Consider the following 20,925-nt stretch of genomic DNA (forward strand, 5'->3'; position numbering starts at 1 on the left):
CGGAATAGTCCCTATTGTAGCGAGAAAGGAAGAAATTTCATTTCAAAACTCCTCGATTGTTTGCTACGCTCAAACTGGAGCTACACTGAAGTGGACAGCTCCCTGTCTTGCTGTAAAACCCTGTTGTCACAGGTTGCTGCTCTGACTTCGTGAGACTTCTTCCCAGGCAGAGCGCCATTGTCCTCAGCCGTTCTCTTTCCCAGCGACGCTATTTTGTGAATTTCGATCGGACAGATTGTCCGTTCAAGAAAAAAAGCGCCGAATTCGAATCGAAAATGGTCGGAAAATGTCCGATGTCCGACCGTTATCGTGTGCCCTGTGTATAGTCTGGACATGTATAGTCTGGACATGTATAGTCTGGACATGTATAGTCTAGACATGTATAGTCTAGAGAAGTAGACATGTATAGTCTGGACATGTATAGTCTGGACATGTATAGTCTGGACATGTATAGTCTGGACATGTATAGTCTAGACATGTATAGTCTAGACATGTATAGTCTGGACATGTATAGTCTGGACATGTATAGTCTGGACATGTATAGTCTGGACATGTATAGTCTGGACATGTATAGTCTAGACATGTATAGTCTGGACATGTATAGTCTGGACATGTATAGTCTAGACATGTATAGTCTGGACATGTATAGTCTGGACATGTATAGTCTAGACATGTCTAGACATGTATAGTCTGGACATGTATAGTCTGGACATGTATAGTCTGGACATGTATAGTCTGGACATGTATAGTCTGGACATGTATAGTCTGGACATGTATAGTCTGGACATGTATAGTCTGGACATGTATAGTCTGGACATGTATAGTCTGGGCATGTATAGTCTGGACATGTATAGTCTAGACATGTATAGTCTGGACATGTATAGTCTGGACATGTATAGTCTGGACATGTATAGTCTGGACATGTATAGTCTGGACATGTATAGCCTAGACATGTATAGTCTGGACATGTATAGTCTGGACATGTATAGTCTGGACATGTATAGTCTAGACATGTATAGTCTAGACATGTATAGCCTAGACATGTATAGTCTGGACATGATCAGGGGCGTCACACACGGTACGACCACTACGACCATGGTCGTACCACTTTTCGTCCAGGATGGTCCACCCAATTCATCCGAAAAAGCAATAAAAAAATTCAAGGATCTTCGGACTTGTACAAAACATCGCAACTGTTAGTACTAGTAGTGTTACTTTCATTGCAAGGAGCATACAGACTTGATGCCTAGCAGCTAGCTATTGCCCAAGACTCCAGGCGGCTATCCATTACGATAGGCGGTTGGAGTCACGGTTAGAGACAACCAGACGATGGATTCCTCACGGACGCATTCACTGCAAACTTGACGGAAACAGAGCTGAGCTGGCGGCGATCACTGGGTCCAGAACTAAAATTTTCCAAGATCTACCATGTTACAATGGCGATCAGTACGTCAAGAGACACTACATGTATGTCACTTGTCAGCTACAACATAATAATTATATTCTTTCCACGACGACACCTACCTAGTACCTCTGGCTCCTGACGATCTACTGCAAGCGGATTCGAAAATGCATTACACCCGCGAACGCAGCGCTTGTCAACGGAAAAGGGAAGCGCTTCATTCTCCGAAGCTGAAAAGTGTTTGGACTGCTGCTCCACGGCGGCAGAATATTCTGCAGCTGTTCACCGACACGACCCGCTTCACCTATATTATCACGATTTACGATCGTTTCGTTCCCCGAGTTTTCTGGTAGCAGCAACAAGAATTTCGTCCGCGACGACAGGACGAAAGTCTCTCGCAAACTAAAGTCCTGTTGCCACGAAGACAGAGAAGATTCCGCAAGCGCTTTCTTCTGCTTCCATTGTTGTAGCTCTCCGGTCCACTGGCAGATCTTTCAATCCCACCGAACAAAAACAAAGGATCTTCTTCTCTCTCTAAAAACAACTAAAATAATTACTTCGCGACTGTCCAGGCCGGACGTGTACCGTACGTGTATATAGTGTACGCGACGCGGCAGACTTTTGCAGGACACGACATACGTTTTTGCATAGCCGCTGGCGCTAGAACGCGCAGCACGCTTGTACTTCGGATTTTGCGATTTTTTCGAGGGCAATGGCCCTGAATCATTGAATGGGTTCCATTTGCCTTGCTTGGCTACCTACGATGTACAGAAAATACCAAAAATCCATGAGAAGTATGTTTTTGGAGCTGGAGTGGGGTTGTCTAATAAGTGCTAGGGGAACCCTCCTTTGCGGCTGTAGAGTGCTAAAACGTGGCCTGTTAGCCGAAAAATCCTTATTTTTTTTCTCCGGGGGACACCCCCGGACCCCCGGTCGTACCACTCCCAGCAACCCTGTGACGCCCCTGATGATAGTCTAGACATGTATAGTCTGGACATGTATAGTCTAGACATGTATAGTCTGGACATGTATAGTCTGGACATGTATAGTCTAGACATGTATAGTCTGGACATGTATAGTCTGGGCATGTATAGTCTGGACATGTATAGTCTAGACATGTATAGTCTGGACATGTATAGTCTGGACATGTATAGTCTGGACATGTATAGTCTGGACATGTATAGTCTGGACATGTATAGCCTAGACATGTATAGCCTAGACATGTATAGTCTGGACATGTATAGTCTAGACATGTATAGTCTAGACATGTATAGCCTAGACATGTATAGTCTGGACATGATAGTCTGGACATGTATAGTCTGGACATGTATAGTCTGGACATGTATAGTCTAGACATGTATAGTCTGGACATGTATAGTCTGGACATGTATAGTCTGGACATGTATAGTCTGGACATGTATAGTCTAGACATGTATAGTCTGGACATGTATAGTCTGGACATGTATAGTCTAGACATGTATAGTCTGGACATGTATAGTCTAGACATATATAGTCTGGACATGTATAGTCTGGACATGTATAGTCTGGACATGTATAGTCTAGACATGTATAGTCTGGACATGTATAGTCTGGGCATGTATAGTCTGGACATGTATAGTCTGGACATGTATAGTCTAGACATGTATAGTCTGGACATGTATAGTCTGGACATGTATAGTCTAGACATGTATAGTCTGGACATGTATAGTCTGGACATGTATAGTCTAGACATGTATAGTCTGGACATGTATAGCCTGGACATGTATAGTCTGGACATGTATAGTCTGGACATGTATAGTCTGGGCATGTATAGTCTGGACATGTATAGTCTAGACATGTATAGTCTAGACATGTATAGTCTGGACATGTATAGTCTGGACATGTATAGTCTGGACATGTATAGCCTAGACATGTATAGTCTGGACATGTATAGTCTGGACATGTATAGTCTAGACATGTATAGCCTAGACATGTATAGTCTGGACATGATAGTCTAGACATGTATAGTCTGGACATGTATAGTCTGGACATGTATAGTCTGGACATGTATAGTCTGGACATGTATAGTCTAGACATGAATAGTCTGGACATGTATAGTCTAGACATGTATAGTCTGGACATGTATAGTCTGGACATGTATAGCCTAGACATGTATAGTCTGGACATGTATAGCCTAGACATGTATAGTCTGGACATGTATAGTCTAGACATGTATAGTCTGGACATGTATAGTCTGGACATGTATAGTCTGGACATGTATAGTCTGGACATGTATAGTCTAGACATGTATAGTCTGGACATGTATAGTCTGGACATGTATAGTCTGGACATGTATAGTCTAGACATGTATAGTCTGGACATGTATAGTCTGGACATGTATAGTCTGGACATGTATAGTCTGGACATGTATAGTCTGTACATGTATAGTCTAGACATGTATAGTCTGGACATGTATAGTCTGGACATGTATAATCTGGACATGTATAGTCTGGACATGTATAGTCTGGACATGTATAGTCTGGACATGTATAGTCTGGACATGTATAGTCTAGACATGTATAGTCTGGACATGTATAGTCTGGACATGTATAGTCTGGACATGTATAGTCTGGACATGTATAGTCTAGACATGTATAGTCTGGACATGTATAGTCTGGACATGTATAGTCTGGACATGTATAGCTATACATAGGAGGATCATGCAGTAGAACAGCTACTAGTACTTCTGAAGTAGATTTACTCATACTGATCAACAGGCCACGCTACATTGGATATACACATTTGCCATATTTTCCAGCCTCAGAGCCGCACTTTTTACACGGAAAACTGGCCAGCTTGCTCCTGTAGTGTACATCCCTGAACCTATACGTTCATACAATAAATATGTACTTCAGTATTGGCTCTGGAATGTGACATTCTACCTCCAAGGCACGCGTGTACGTGTGTGCGTGGGTGCAGGTGTGCGTACCCAGAAAGTGTATGCGGTGCGTGCTTGGGTGTGCCAGGGTACCGGACCCCCTCCTCGCTATCATCAAGTCCTTTCACACATCTATGTCATCACAATCCGCAAGGCCCAGGGACACACTCATGACTCAACCCATCACAATCAACAACAGCTTAAGGCAGGGGTGTTCTATAGCCCCTGTGCTTTTCAATCTGTTTATGTGGGCCATTTTCATTTCCTGGTCCCAGAGAATGTCGACAGTTACTGGCGTCGGCATGGAGATTCCCTACTGCATTGACGACAACCTGTTCGGCAAGCCCGGGACGCGAAAGATCTCGACCAGGTTCGGGGAATATCAGTTCACCGACGACTCAGCCTTGTTGGTGACTACGCGTGGCGATGCTCAGCTCGCACTCTCTGTGTTCCAGGCGCCCATCCTGCTCCATCTCTGCAATTAGCCAACGACATTGCCGTGCACTGCCACAAGAAATCAGTGCTAGGCACATCAGCTTGCCTATCTGGGCCAGTCGCCAACGTCGCTGACTGGCTCAAGCATCGACATCTGCTTCTAAATGATAAGAAGAGTCAGGTCCTGTCAGTTGTACCACAACTCAGTGCGGGTCAGCATGTCGCTGTCCACTGCAACCAGACAGAGCCCCCCCCCCCCAGCCCAACGGCAAGGTACCTTGGCGTGACCCTTGATGCCGCTGTGAAATGGGACCCCGATGTTGACGCGATTGCGAAGAAAGTTGTGCAGAAGATAGGAGCACTATGGCGGTCCCGCAGATGCCTCTGCCTCGGTAGTCACATCCAGTATGTGAGGTCAGTCATCATGCCTGACCTCTAACGCCTTCTCCTCCTCCCTCAAGGCTTCGCAGCTTGATCACCTTCAGGTCCTGCAGAACCGAGCGGCAAAAGCGGTATACGGTTTGCCGCCTCACACCTCTGCCCAGCCTCTGCTCGAACGGATGTCCATGTACAGAGTTCACGAGTATTACAGCCAGAAGCGACTCGTCCTGGTGTGGCGCTGTGTAAATAGGAAAGCCAGCAGTGTCCTCCAGGATCTATTCTCTCCATCAGCTGGTAGCACCACCCGGCACCAGGTTTACAGGGGCCTCACTGTCCCCTCGGCACAATCAGAAGTCGGCAGATCTCGCCTGGCCTTTCAGGCAGCCTTGGCCTGGAAAGCACTCCCAAGGAGTGTAAGGGAGATCAAGGCTGCCCAGCAATTTAAGCTTGCGTCCATCCCCTACACCTTGCAATGAATGCTCTGTCTGGCTTTGCCCGTCCACACATGCCGTCATGTATTCTTCTCTGCGTGTTTGTGCACCTATGAACTCTTTGTGTTCCCTCCGTTGACGCTGCAAAATTGCTTAGCATATTTCCCGTACTAAATTACATAGCAATTATTCTTCGCTACTACCAAGAGTACATAACCCCCCAGAGTGTGCAACTCGACTATGGGTGCTGTCCCGACAGAATTTCAAGTTGACGTCATTTTGATGATGCAATGCGCACTGCACACGGATTATCAGACAAATCTGGAACCTGTGGTGAACCAAAGCCTATCTGATCCTGTACAAATTATTGCAAAGAAAAACGTGTGATGCGTTGACACCCGTACACATGTTGTAAATCACTGGTGCAAGGAGCATTGCATCATTAATAATGACGTCAACTTGAAATTCTGTCGGGACAGCACCCATAGTCGAGTTGCACACTCTGGGGGGTTATGTACTCTTGCTACTACCCCCTACCACACATTGATGCGCCCACCACGCACCACTAATCTATCTCCCCAATGCATCTATCTATCTCCCTGTCTCTGTCTGTCTGTCTGTCTGTCTGTCTGTCTGTCTGTCTGTCTGTCTGTCTGTCTGTCTCTCTCTCTCTCTCTGTCTCTCTCTCTCTGTCTCTCTCTCTCTGTCTCTCTCTGTCTCTCTCTCTCTGTCTCTCTCTGTCTCTCTCTGTCTCTCTCTCTCTCTCTCTCTCTCTCTCTCTCTCTCTCTCTCTCTCTCTCTCTCTCTCTCTCTGTCTCTCCCCCGCTTTGAAATTCGCTTCCATAGAATTGGGCACCATCGCCCGTTTGGCCTTGCGAAGTAAAATAAAAATTAACAACAACTTTCACTAGGGGCAAGGGTGAATGCAGTGGGATCCCGGGACAGATACCCTGCTGCCGTCAATCCTTTTTCTGCACCTTGTCCTCACCCACTTACTGAGGTGTGGCGAGCCCATAAATGGGAACATTTCCAAGCTCAACCAGAATTTGGGGATTTCAGGGGTGTCGAGCGTTGGGCGGTTCAATAGCCAATCGAGTCATCTTTCCAAGATTCCTTTTGAATGTCTCTCCCTCTCCCGGGGAGACCCACGTGGCCAGTTTGGGCATTGAGCAAGTACAAGTACAAGTGTGGGTGTGTGTGTGCGTGATGGTGGTATGTGGGCGAGGTTTACTATGGTGTGTAGGAAATCGCATACAAGCCCATTTGGGTGTCTGCTGTGTGTGCAACACGCAAACTTGACCTTATTTCACACGGTGACATCCAACTTTACCTTCCAAAACGTGCCAAGTATTTTCCACTGATAGGGGCAATCAGTACATACGGCAACATACATGGAATAAATATAGCACCTGAACAAACAAACCGATGTGCACACACACATGCACACACACATGTACACACACATGCACACATGCACACACACACACACACACACACACACACACACACACACACACACACACACACACACACACACACACACACACACACACACACACACACACACACACACACACACACACATACACACACACACACACACACACACACTCACATACACACACATACACACACGTACGAAAAAAGAACAAATTCCGCCGTCAATACCGCACAACAAAGAAGTCATGCGGGTTTCCAGAATAGATTTTCATGTGACAAGAAATGTCTTCTCTTTGAATCTGTCTATTGAATTTGTCTATCAAGAAGGGCACCCAGTACACAAGATTGGAAAACTAAACAGACTATGTGGTCTGTGATGACAGTAGCTCATATCACACAGCAAACTCACATAACTGTTACAATCTTCCCACAACAACACTAAACAATTGCCTCACATTGCTTATAATAATAAAAAACACCAGGGAGTAGATACCTCAAGAGGGTAGAGTCAAGACAAATAACCTTGTTTTCTAGCAGTTGAAACAAAATTTTTAGTGTTTCCCCTGTTTGGTAAGTCATTTGTTTGTCCAAGCACTGGGTCTCTTTGCACCCGGGCGAACACACGACGCAGAGACAAAACTCACCAAGTACCCAGCCGCTCGTGCCAAATGTACTGGAAAGTAGTTGCGGAAAACTAGCTTCCAGCACAGCCATGACGGTGTTGCCAAAGAAACTCACAGCTGAAAGAAGAGAACAAAATGATGACATGTCTGCAGGTCTTAGTTGGGCTACGTGTACCCATGAAGGAATGTAAATAAAGTGATGAACAGTAGAATAAATGACCTACCGATTGATATTGAACCTGGGTCAGCTGTACACCTGTTGTACACCTGGTGTCAGAGGATCTATCTACCAAACTAGGTACATGTAACACGAAGAGTAACGTCATCTGGCCAACGTATGCATTTCTGTGATGCTGATGGTGCCCATCTCAATGTACATGGTACATGTGTGTGTGTGTGGGATAGCGGTCTCTGGTTTTGCTCATACAGGAGCTAACATGCTTGCACAAAGAGAGGGCGGTACGGAGACCTGCTTGACCGGGCGTGATGCGCCAGAGAACAACTTACTGAAGGTAAAGATGATATACGGATCAGTTGCCAGCTGTTTGAGAGCACGAGTTGGGCTAATCTTTTCCGATTCCGCATCATCAGCCTGCGCATCAGAGAACAGAAAGCCAAAATGATTGGTTGTGAGAAGAGCACTGTGCCACCTCTGTACGCGTGTCAAATAGCACACCGATACATGTACCGTAAAATCCCGCCAGAGCGCCCCGTCTCTCCCATGCGCCCCTCCCTGACTTCTTGTCAGGAAAGTGAGAATTCTCGTATGACTCTGTGAAGTGTGATGCCATACTGTCCTGCAGACGCGTGCTAGACACGGTTGGAAATGTGCGCAACAGTACCCACTCTTTTGACCAAGGATCACACAAAGCCTGGGTTTTGATGGGTCTGTAGAACTCCCTGCTCTTGACCTTTGGTCGGTGTACGTGACGCATGCACAGTTTTCGTACGGCGAGTACTTTTCATGTAGTACTGAATACGGTAATTAGGACTCGCCCATCCGTCCCTCCCCTCTCGAAGGGTCGCGGAGGTAGGGGCGCTTTGGCGGGATTTTACGTCAATAGCTTTTCAGGACTGCAAATGATGTACAGGGTGTAGGCTGCACAACAACCAATGAAGATATCTCATACAGGTGAGGAGAAGCTCAACCAGTCTACCACTGACAGTGAATATGTCAGTCCACCTGAGTAAATAATGCTTCATGTGTGTGTACAGTACACATAGCATCATTCACAACCCAGACAAATAACTCATAGCAACAATGACCAAAGCAATCTAGACTCCTTACTCTACTCCTTACTGTATATGTTGGCAAGGGAGACCAGACAAGTAACATTTGCAAAACTGCGCAAGAAAACACACACAGACACACACAGGCACGGACAGACGATACAATGAAAACACACACACAGACGATGCAATAATGAGAAGCTAACATATCGAGATCAGAAAGTCGCTCAACCCAAGTCACCAAATCTTCCACGAAATACTTGTACATGTATGCATAAATGCCTGGGCAATACATGTTTAAAATTAACAAAGAGAAGACCATAAGTTAACAAGTTATCTGTTTTGTCCAGCACTAACGGTTATCAGCAAAATAATGGCGAGTCAAAATGTGCAAAAATTAGCACTAAACTGACTGGTGCGATACTGACATTCAACGGCCTGATGCTTAGCTGCATCAATCCATCAATCATTACTGTTGGGACAAAATGGATCACTTGTAAACTTATGGACTCGGATGGAGAGCCAAGGATTAATAAATACAAAAGAAAATGGACCAAGGAACTACAAGTGACGCTATAATGTCCAGTAACACCACCAGTTACTAAACAATCAGCTCATGCGATAACATTGCACCACACTGACCGACGGTACTGACGTTCTAACATTACAACTAACTGGCTAACAGCTCTAGCACATCTTGGATGCTCACACCAATAGCCTTCCAACTTGAAGGAGTCAGTGCCGTGCAATGTTATTGCATGAGCTGATTGTTTAGTAACTGGTGGTGTTAGTGGACATTATAGCGTAACTTGTAGTTCCTTGGTCCATTTTCTTTTGTATTTGTAAACTTTTGGTCCTTGGCTCTCCATCCGAGTTTAACCAATACATGTTTGTTTTCCTTTTGTTTTGAAGCTTCCGCTTTTCAGACTTGTACTTTAGTGTACCTTTCCATTTCAGATGTGTTTGGTTGGTACGATCCAGAACAGGATCGAACAGCTGGTGCACATGGAGCAACCTCGTGCCAACCAAACAGTACTCCAGAAACAGAGGACTTTTTTTCGGAAAAAAGTGCGCCAACCGTTGTCGCTCCTGGTCAAGATGACGCACGTACAGTGTACTGTTGTACAATGTGCACAGCGTACTACATGACATTGTATTACTACTGGCAGAGTACATCATGTCATAGTGATACGGATACTCTTATGGAAAGCGGGCGGCGCAGTTGATTGACACACGTTCACAGAACGGGTCTTGACAATGCAAAAAGCGGATAATTCCTTGAAATGTGATGTGTGCTATTTTGGTATTTCTTGAACTGTTTCCTGTTTTCCTTATTTGATTAGTCTGTCCATTTGTGGAACGTTGTTGCTGCCTCATTCGCTTCACTTGCAATGGATGATCGCGAAGAGGATGAACGGCGTAGAAAGTGCAGGGCTGTCGCTGCAATAGCAGCTGCCACTGTCGACCTTGTCGCAAAGCCCATGAATGCCAGCAGGTCGTCCTCAATTCAGTGGTTGGAGGAGATGATATACCTTGCAGTTTGCGACGATCCTGATTGTGCGGCAGTATTCAATATCCCTGCACCCCCACACATTAGCGTGCCACGACAGGTGGGATACTTCGAGGACGTTATTCCCCTCCAGAACGACAGTGATTTTCGCAGCCAATTCCGCCTCTGTGGGCAAACTGTGGACATTGTTGTCGATGCGATACGTGCGTCACAGCACATGCAAATGGACCCTACAACCGGCGGCAAGGATTTGATTGATGTGAAGAAACAGGTTCTTCTTACTCTTTGGTGGCTGGGCTCCAAGAGCTCAATAAGGGAAGTGAGTGACAAGTTTGGTCTGTCCAAATACACAATCTGGACATCGACGTGACGGGTATGTTTCGCTCTCTGTGACATTGCACCCCTAATGATCTGCTGGCCAAAAGAGAAAGGTGTTAACGACACATAGGCACTGTCCCACCAGCTGAAGGGAATACATGGAATAATCGGTGCCATTGACGGCAGCCATATACCGATCAAAACACCAAGGGAATCGACCGGTGTGTACTTGAATTGGAAGAGATTCCATTCGATCGTGCTATAAGCTATCTGCCACGTCAATTTCCTATTCACAGATGTGTTTGCTGGTTGTCCTGGTTCAGTTTACGATGCTAGAGTGTTCCACAGCAGCCCGCTAAAACATGCCGTGGATGATCGCAAGGAGATCTTACCCCAAGGAGAGTTTCATCCTTGGTGACTCTGCATACCCTATTCTGCCATGGCTGATCATCCCATATTGTGATGCCGGTAATGTGACGCCATTACAACACAATTTCAACTTTAACCATTCCTATTCCTGTATGGTGATCGAAAAGACTTTCGCTCTGCTCAAAGGAAGATGACGGCAGCTCCAAGGCACCAAAGTTACCAACGTGGAGAACACAACCCACATCACCATAGCCGCATGGGTTCTCCACAACATGGCTATTATGGAGAGAGATGCTGTCGCTGATTTCCTGGGTAACCTTCCAGAAGAGCCAATTAACAACATGCCGTTGTTCCTGCCACAAGATGCATCTGGTGTGGACAAGCGACAGCGAATTGCAGACTATTTGATGTGACTGATATTGTACAAACCAGTCTTCATGGGTCCAGCCAGAATTACCATTATCATTTTTCTCTCTCTCTCCCTCCCTCCCTCCCTCCCTCCCTCCCTCCCTCCCTCCCTCCCTCTCTCTCCCTCTCTCTCTCTCTCTCTCTCTCTCTCTCTCTCTCTCTCTCTCTCTCTCTCTCTCTCTCTCTCTCTCTCTCTCCCGCCCTCCCTCTCCCTTCCTCCCTCCCTCCCCCCTCCCTCCCCCCCTCCCTCCCTCCCCCCTCCCCCCCCCCTCCCTCCCTCCCTCCCTCCCCCCCCCTCCCTCCCTCCCCCCCTCCCTCCCTCCCCTCTCATTTTAAAATATATGTGAAGTCACGATAACTACTGCGGCTTGTCGCATCAAATTCTCTAGTGAGATAAAAGCAACAGTTATCAGGTTTTTATCTGTGGAGCCAGTAGCTGTTGATAGTGCACTTTCAACACTGTGCACTATCGACGTGATAACCACTTAAACCAGGGCCAGGGGGGGGAAATCTATGATAGCCATTGATGTGAGATAACCAGGGCCAGGGGGGAAATCTATGATAGGCATTGATGTGAGATAACCAGGGCCAGGGGGGAAATCTATGATAGGCATTGATGTGAGATAACCAGGGCCAGGGGGGAAATCTATGATAGGCATTGATGTGAGATAACCAGGGCCAGGGAAATCTATGATAGGCATTGATATGAGATAACCAGGGCCAGGGCCAGGGAAATCTATGATAGGCATTGATGTGATCATTACAAGGTAACCCTAATATCATTACAAACAACTAACAATTGGACAAGGCTAGCAACCAGCAATGCCAAGAACGTATTGTATTGTTCATTTGAATTAAGTGCAAATGGGTTACAGTCCATAAACAAGAGTATGCAACTGTGATCTCTTTTCTATGGGCCAGATGCAGGGCGCGCTGCCTTCATCACATCATTCAGCTGCAGTGTGCGCACTGCGAAAAGTCAAACACCACACGTTCCCTCTGGCTTGAAATGAACTTTCGTACAGAACTGGAGTTCAAGTGCCAAAATTTAGAGATCGCGTAGGTACTGGAATGAATCGAGCAAAAACGGATGGGCTCGTATGAGAAATTATGGGTTTGAGTGCATGCTTTCAGAGCGTGATGAAGGCAAGCTAAGTAATGAAGACAGCGCGCCACGCATTGACCCATAACCACAGTTGCATACTCTTGTTTATGCACTCTTGGTTACACGCCCATTAATTACACGACAGGAAATCCAATAAAGGTACATGATCGATGCTTCTAAGGCAAGGAGCCTGCTACTGTGTCCACAAACACCCGTCGGTATGCGCTGAGAATCGCGACAGGTTGGATTCCTTGGATACAAACGCTTTTGTACGATAGATGCCCCCAGACCAGATTAGAAGTAGCGACTTCGGCAGTAAAGGTAGACAAAGTAGGTTGCTGCTGTGTGGAGCTCACACTCCTTGTGTGCTCTAGATGGCAGTCGTGAATCAGTCCAGTGTCAAGTTCGGCAGGAAGTGCGAGCTCCAAGTGAAAGCAACCAACTTTGTAGACGCCAAAGCCAGCAAACATATGCACAAACACTTGGTTTCAGACCTTTTCGGGCATGCACATGCCAGTCAGGAACACAGGTGTTTTACTCCCCACACTGCCCACTGCCCAGTGTTCTGCTGTGGGATGCAGTGGGATGCAGTGGGATGAAGTGGGTTTGCTAATGGAGCTGCGGTCATGCTAGCTTTAGGCCATCATTTTTTATATCTATGTTTCGCGTCGTCCGCACGCATACGTTTTGATTTTTTTCGGAAAAAAATAAAAAAGTCAACCATGCACAGTTAGTGTACGATCGTGCGAGTCATCAGTGTGGACTGGTTGCATACGGCGAAGCTGGGATTCAGAAATGGCCTCGAGGCCGTCCACCAGCGTTGGTAAATCGTTTGTTCGGCATCTGCGAGCAGTATTCTATGAGCTTACAACATTAATATTACAACAGACCGCATCGATCGCCTCAAGCTGAGAGGATGCGTCGTTCCGGAGCTCTTTGCACCGCTGCTGAAGGCTGAGTACAATAATCCAGAGAAGCAAGGGCACCAACGGTTGCCTCCTCTGTCCAAAGTGATGCAGATTTTGTGCTTCGATGTTCGATTTTTCTTTCGGATGTACACCATGCACGAGCTATTGTGCTGTGTACAGTTCTATACACCTCTGATGAGCCTTTTTTATTATTTTGCAACTTTATATTTTTTTCCACCTCTCGCATATGATTCTGGAAGTTGAACTGACGCGAAACATAGATATAAAAAATGATGGCCTTACAACACAGGTGCACAATAGCTACTTAGACGGTCACCAAAGTCACCAGCAGAGTGTTGATAGCAAAGAGTACATGTCATGTAGGTACAGCTATGAACTCACAAGCATCCACAACACACAGGAATGCCAGGATGAGGAAAGGGTACTTCCAGCCGGCATCCACACCAAACTTGGTGAAAGCTGCACCCATTGGAGGACCAACTGCAGTCAACAACATGTGAACACACTAGTGAGAACAGGTAGGATTGCCAAGTAACCAGCAATGTACATCAAATGAAAGTCACGATAGCTGTATATCACCATCATGATGGTAACTATTAGCAATGTCTAATACCAAGAGTACATAACCAAGAGTGTGCAACTGCCTGCACAACCTCTATGCTGTGCTGCGACGGCAGAACTTCACATCACGTGACATGGTTCAAAAGGTTATGCTGGCAAACAGTGCAAAGTGACCACAAGAGAGTTGTACCCAAAGCTGGGCTGCGTACAACCCAGTATCTATCATGCACTAGAGTGCACGGGTTCATCACGTGATGTGAAGTTCTGCCGTCGCAGACCCCATAGCTGGAGTTGCACACTCTTGGGTTATGTACTCTTGCTAATACCAATAAAAGGCCTCATTGACAAAGCTGTAGCAGGAGCAGTGAGAACTTCAGTGCACTACAGTCTACTTCGACCAAGTCCACGTTGATAATAGTGATTTTATTACTTGTATTTACCAACCAGTGCTTGCGCCGACACCCACGGTCAACTGGGTACTCGCTACTCGGAGTGAGGGTAACATGGATGCAGCTGACGGGGTTCGCCCCTTGTCGGGCATTGGTTGTGAGACTTACCACCTCACCCTCGCCGTTAGGCGCTGTATCTGCCACCCAGGTACTACAGGCATGGTGGTGGCCTGGCACAAGCGAAACTTCCTAAGCTGGTTGTGTTTCTCAATACAATTGTACAGCCAACACGGACGTGCAAACTTTACTTTACTTTACCCAGCGCTTTGAGAAGATGAACAGAACTACTGATCTATACCAACACCAACATGACACACTACACACAACACACTGCACTACACTGCACACAACACACTGCACTGCACAGCACAGCACACACTGCACTGCACAGCACAGCACAGCACACAACACACTGCACTGCACTGCACAGTACACAACACACTGCACACAACACACTGCACTGCACAGCACACAGCACACAGCACACAACACACTGCACTGCATTGCACAGCACAGAGTACAGCGCACAGCACAGCACAGCGCACAGCGCAGTACGACTCATAGCATACCTAGTACACCAAGGCCAAGTCCACTCATAGCAGTTCCCATCGCTTCGCCTCGCTCTTCGTCAGTAGGAAACAACGTTGCAAGCCATGCCATGCCTGTAGTACGAAAATAATCAAGGAATTCAAACTTGCGCTTTCTCTCCACGTGTGACTCGCTTATCTCGGTACCTCTCTTTCTCTTTCTCTTCTTCTCTCTCCTTTCCCTCTCATTTTAAATGTAGTTTTTAGTTAGCCGTGGTTGGTTGCCACCCTTCATCTCATTCCCACTATTGGCAGGCTTACGGCACACACGCACGCACACACGCTCTCTCTGTCTCTGTCTCTCTCTCTCTGAGAAGACTCTCTCTCTCTCTCTCTCTCTCTCTCTCTCTCTCTCTCTCTCTCTCTCTCTCTCTCTCTCTCTCTCTCTCTCTCTCTCTCTCTCTCTCTCTCTCTCTCTCTCTCTCTCTCTCTCTCTCTAGACTATTGGTTAGGCAGCCAGTTCATACCAGTAGGCAGCACACATCTTACATGCTGAATCTTTCTTCTCGAGAGTTGAGATGTCAGTGAGAACATCAAACCTAATAAAGGGCATAGTTTTCTGAATAACAAGAAAACTATAAAATTGAACAGCACGTACCCCATGCACACCATGCACACCATGCACACCATGCACACCATGTACACCATGGTACACATGGTTACATCAGGTACTACCTACCTCCTGTGGCAGCACAAGCAGAGGAAATACCCTGTAATGTGCGTGCTCCAAGGACAATAGCATACCGATGGGTCCAACTGATGTCACCAGCAAACGCAAATGCTACATACGCAGACAGACACACACGCACGCACACACACACGCACACACACACGCACACGCACACACACACGCACACACAGACAGACACATGCACGTGCACAACCACACACACATGCACACACAAACACACGTACAGTTCATATGTACTGCGTATAAGAGAAAGGAAGTGAACTGGCAGCAGTGCAAGCATCAGGCGCGTACACAGGGGGGGGGGGGTCCCGTTGCCCGGAACCCCCCCCCCCCCCAATGTTCCAAACGAGCAACGTTTTTGGGCATTTTTGGTAGGGCGCGCGATCGATCTGACAAGAATGCAAAACTTCAACAGATCGTAACTCAGTCAAATCTAGCTCAAATCCAACGATCCAGATATCCAGATCGAATAGAAAACTCTCAGCTGTCGGTAGAAACAATTCGCGAAGCGCTGCGAGCAATGTTTCTTGAGATAAATCATTAGTAAGTTTGAGCCGCAATCTCGGCAATTTAAAAAGCGCGCAGTGCGACTTGAGTATCGAGAATTTGAGACTTTTCGTCGCGGTGACTTGCTCAAATTTGCAGGGGTTTCATTTGTGATATTGTCAAGAGTACACAGCAAAAAAATCGAAACTCTGCAATCGAGAAAAACGAAATCGCTGGAGCAGGACGCGTTTGGGCCTTTGGGGCATTTTTCGCACCGTCGCTGCACTCTAGTGCTGGATATACATGTAGAGTGTCCTGGCTATCATGGTTGACCTCATTCTCTTCCTATCCCGGATACCTTTCCACTTCCAGGAAGTCCAGCAAGATTATGAAGATTGAGTGAGTAGAACTGAAGTTATGATCCAAGGAACACGAAAAATGCATAATTTTGAAAATTTCCTGGGGCTCTTTTAATGATAGCTTGCATACCGTCCTACCGGTAGGACCCAAGAAATCGAGCTGCAAAAGTGCTTTTGGTTGAGAATTTTTTTAAACAATTGTTGAGATGAGGTCTTTGTCAGGCAAAGTAATGGCGCAAAATGCAAGGCTATGTCCAGTGCATTGCGTATGCGCAATTTTACCGATTGTCAAAATGGCCGCACATAATCCTGTCGGTGCGCTAGCAACTCTGTCCAAAGTGAATTTTGACCATGGCACATCAATTGTGGTGAGGTCCTAATGTTTTTATTAGCTTGTTAAGGCCGTGGAATGCATAATTCCATACTCCGTTTCCATGGTTACCATGGGTTGTTACCATGGAATTTCGTAGTATGCCTTGTGCGATCACGTCTAAAATTTGTGGACTTCTTCATTAGCCCCTTAGCAACAGTTTAGGGTCAAGTTTTAGGTCAATGTTAGAACAGAGGCCATGCAGCATGTCTGTGTATGATGGTCCTACCGGTAGGTCCTACCGGTAGGACCGAGGTCTATGCAAGCTATCATTAAATGGGTTAAAACGGTGTCATTGTTTGTGATTCGGTTGGAACCCCCCCCCTAGAGGTGACGCTGCGTGCCTGAGCATCATTACGATTTTTACATCCTGTAAACCAACAATATTTCGGCACTGTACAAAATCTGCCACGGTGCGTTTCTTGTAGTACATGTAACAGCAGCAAGTTAGGTAAAGCCCTTTGAAAGGCTTTGTAGGCCGTACACACTGTACGTACATACAAGCATTGATCTTGGACCTGCTTATCCGTCCATTTTCCCCACCATATATCTGTCCTACTTCATCTTCATCATATCCGTCCTAATTCAAAAGGAATTTGTAAAATCTGGCCAAATTTTAAACTACACGTCCTTTAGGCTTTTCTACCCTCAAATGTGGCAAGCAAGAATTTTGCGGGCAATACAACGCAGGATGCACAATTGTTTTCACTGTTTCTGCCACTATGTATATATGTAAGTTATGTCCGAGATATCAAAATGCCAGGGCGTCCAGAAATCAGCATCAGAGAATACTGGCTTGTCCGTGTCTCTTATTGGAAGGCAGCTGACTCTAATCAAGTCCAGCAAGGCATTGAAGACAGATCTTCTGCAGGAAGTCGCGAGGGATTTCATCAACTGGCTTGACGGTCTGCGCTCGAAGTCGATCGTCCTTGTGGCCCATAACTGCAAGCGCTTTGATTGCAGAGTCCTCCTGCGCCAGTTTGCTGCATGTGCTGCAGTTGATCCACTGCTGGAAGCTGTACACGGGTTTGCGGACACATTGCCAGCGTTGAAGGACGCTTTGCCTGGCCTTGCTTCTTATGCGCAGGAGCGACTTGTTGCGGACTACTTGAGAACGGCATACGCTGCACGTGATGCTGTAGCGGATGTCGATGCCCTTGCTGCCCTAATTGCCAAGTCCATGCCGCAAGCTGTTCTGGCAAAGCACCGCTACACAGCCACATCTGCAGTAGCCATGAATACATTGCATCAGCTTGCTGGCCCCAGAACAGCAGAACTCCTGAGCAAAGTGCCTAGATCTTCCCTCAGTGCCGTCGATGGCAGAAGGCATTGCAAGGTCAGGCTTGGGTTACAGTGACCTGAACCCTTGCCTACAGCCGCGGCCAGCGAGATGGGCTGACTCGGGTTCTTGCTGAGGCTGGCAGCGACGGGAAGCCCCGTGTGACCAAGACAGCAACGGTTATCAAGAAGCTGGCTGATCACTTTGAGTTGAAACCATCTGAAAGCAGCTCCTGTGTGACAGCTGCAGCAACCTCCCCTGCCACTCCTCTGCAGGCCGGTCCCTCTTCAGGTCTTGCTGTTTCGGGCGCTTCCGCAACCAGCTCCTTGGCCACTCACAGTTCCTCTGGCCATGCTGCGGCGAGTGTGGCCACCACCAGTCCACCGGTCCCCATTCCCACACTGTCGACAAGGAAGAGAGCTATGTATGAGAGACGACTGCAAGAAGGCTACGGCTTGCCTGACCCGACATATCTGGAGTGGGTTGCTGCAAGGAAACGTGCAGCTTAGGTGACAAAAGGTGATGATTGAGGTACGTGTGTTTGTTCTATTTTTATTCAAGAGAAAAAAACTAACTTAAAAGTTGTATGGAACAGCTCCGTGTGTCTATCTGACTGTATGTCTTTCAATATACATAACAATTCAGTGACATCACAAGTATGTGAGTGTGTGTGTGTGTGTGTGTGTGTGTGTGTGTGTGTGTGTGTGTGTGTGTGTGTGTGTGTGTGTGTGTGTGTGTGTGTGTGTGTCGATGTGTGTCGAATACATTCCCTAATGTTGAGGTCTAATAATTCTGTCCTCGTCCCGTGAGATATATGCTTTACCGACTCTAATAAACTGGTATCTCTGGTGGTCTGGTGTGAACCGTAACGAAACCTGAATAGACAACATCGAATAGACAACATTGGCGCATCGTGTATGGAGTGACTGTCCTGGCGGTCCTTCTTTATGGATCTGAGAGTTGGACCGTCAGGCAGCGTGATGTCCGTCGCCTGGAGTCCTTTCACCTGCAGTGCGTGCGTTCCATCCTGAAGATAAATTGTGGCCGGCAGATCGAGGAGCACATCTCCTCTCTCCAGGTTCGCAGGATGTGGGGCGATATGGAGGAGATCGCGGATAAAATCAGAGTCCGCCGACTTCGATGGCTTGGCCACGTGTCCCGCATGCCAGATCGGATCCCTCGTCAGCTGCTGTACGGCGCATTACCCTCCAAACGTCCACCGCATGGACCCCGTAAGCGCTGGAAGGACTCCGCGAAGTGCGACTTGATGGCTGTTGGCGTTCCTCTGGAGCAGCTTGGTGACATCGTCCAAGATCGACAGGGATGGCGGGTCACATGCCGTGATGCTGTCGACGCTATTGTCCAGTCCCGCATGGAGCCTGTGGCGAAGCCCCTCATCTGTGGCACTTGTGCGCGCAGTTTTCGTCGGCCGCAGGATATTGCGAGGCACAAGTGTAACGCTGTTCGCGCGGCCCGCGCGCGCTGAGTATGGCGTTCCCCGCCCAGTGGACAACACGTCTCCTGGTCTGCCCCGTATGGGGCCACATAGCCAGTCATGGCAGTGGAAGAAGGAAGGAAGGAAGGTGTGTGTGTGTGTGTGTGTGTGTGTGTGTGTGTGTGTGTGTGTGTGTGTGTGTGTGTGTGTGTGTGTGTGTGTGTGTGTGTGTGTGTGTGTGTGTGTGTGTAAGTACAAGTACAAGTACAAAGTGTGTGTGTGTGTGTGTGTGTGTGTGAGAGAGAGAGAGAGAGAGAGAGAGAGAGAGAGAGAGAGAGAGAGAGAGAGAGAGAGAGAGAGAGAGAGAGAGAGAGAGAGAGAGAGAGAGAGACAGACAGAGAGAGACAGAGAGAGAGAGACAGAGAGAGAGACAGAGAGAGAGACAGAGAGAGAGAGAGACAGAGAGAGAGAGACAGAGATGGACCCGCCTGCGCCATTCCGGGCGATCCTCGCACAGGATCGCCCGGGATGAAGCAGGCGGGTCAATCAGCATCGTCTTCCTCTCCCAGCACCCAAGGACTTCCACTGCGCATGCGGCAGAGCGGTCAGGAGAAGTGGCGATTTGAAGCGTCACCTCAAATACTGCCCAACTCAGTTGCCTATCATCTCCTCTGGAGATCAAAGGTCAAAGGTGTGGGAGAGAGAAGGTGTTATGTGTATGTGTGGTTTTCCTCTTATTTCCTTTGGTGGCTGCTGGCTAGTTGAAAAAGCTGACAAGCCATCCATTCTTTTTCAGCTACTCTCCTTCGGGTGAGTTGAAACCCTGCATTCTGGTATTCTGGTGTTAGTTCTGTGCTGTTTGTGTGGTCATAACAAAAGATTTACAATAGTAGGATAGTTGCTTCATAACTCGTTTCCATGTGATTTCTTCTATTTAAATCGTAGGCCTTGTTTTGAGTCACCTCCACCATTATACTGCGCTCTTTAGCCGACCAGACCCTCCTGTACACACCCATCACCACTGCGAGGACCTTCTTTTCTTTTCTTTTCTTTTCTTTTGCTAAGTACATATATCCTATACACAAGTGTACACAAGTTTGCCAACAATAGAAGGGGTGATATTGCAGTAAAATGGCCGGCGACCCCACCAAAACATTATGGAATACTGTTCTGGAAGCTAAAGGCAACTCAAAAATGGCTATGTGTCATA

General features: G+C 47.2%; 1 protein-coding gene across 1 annotated transcript in view; it reads right to left on the reverse strand.

Moving 5' to 3' along the window:
• The window catches only part of LOC135813746 (chromaffin granule amine transporter-like), a 48,359-nt gene that overhangs the window by 21,636 nt on the left and 5,798 nt on the right, over positions 1 to 20,925 (reverse strand). Inside the window, exons 4-10 of the mRNA XM_065326753.1 lie at positions 15,775 to 15,876; positions 15,078 to 15,170; positions 13,880 to 13,978; positions 8,930 to 8,973; positions 8,137 to 8,221; positions 7,651 to 7,746; positions 6,897 to 6,975 (exon numbers count right to left, since the gene is read on the reverse strand). Of these exons, the coding sequence (XP_065182825.1) occupies positions 6,897 to 6,975; positions 7,651 to 7,746; positions 8,137 to 8,221; positions 8,930 to 8,973; positions 13,880 to 13,978; positions 15,078 to 15,170; positions 15,775 to 15,876 (598 nt within the window). The remainder of the gene's footprint in view (positions 1 to 6,896; positions 6,976 to 7,650; positions 7,747 to 8,136; positions 8,222 to 8,929; positions 8,974 to 13,879; positions 13,979 to 15,077; positions 15,171 to 15,774; positions 15,877 to 20,925) is intronic.

This window comes from Sycon ciliatum, chromosome 4 (genome assembly GCF_964019385.1).
Source record: "Sycon ciliatum chromosome 4, ocSycCili1.1, whole genome shotgun sequence".
In the NCBI taxonomy this organism is placed as follows: domain Eukaryota; kingdom Metazoa; phylum Porifera; class Calcarea; order Leucosolenida; family Sycettidae; genus Sycon; species Sycon ciliatum.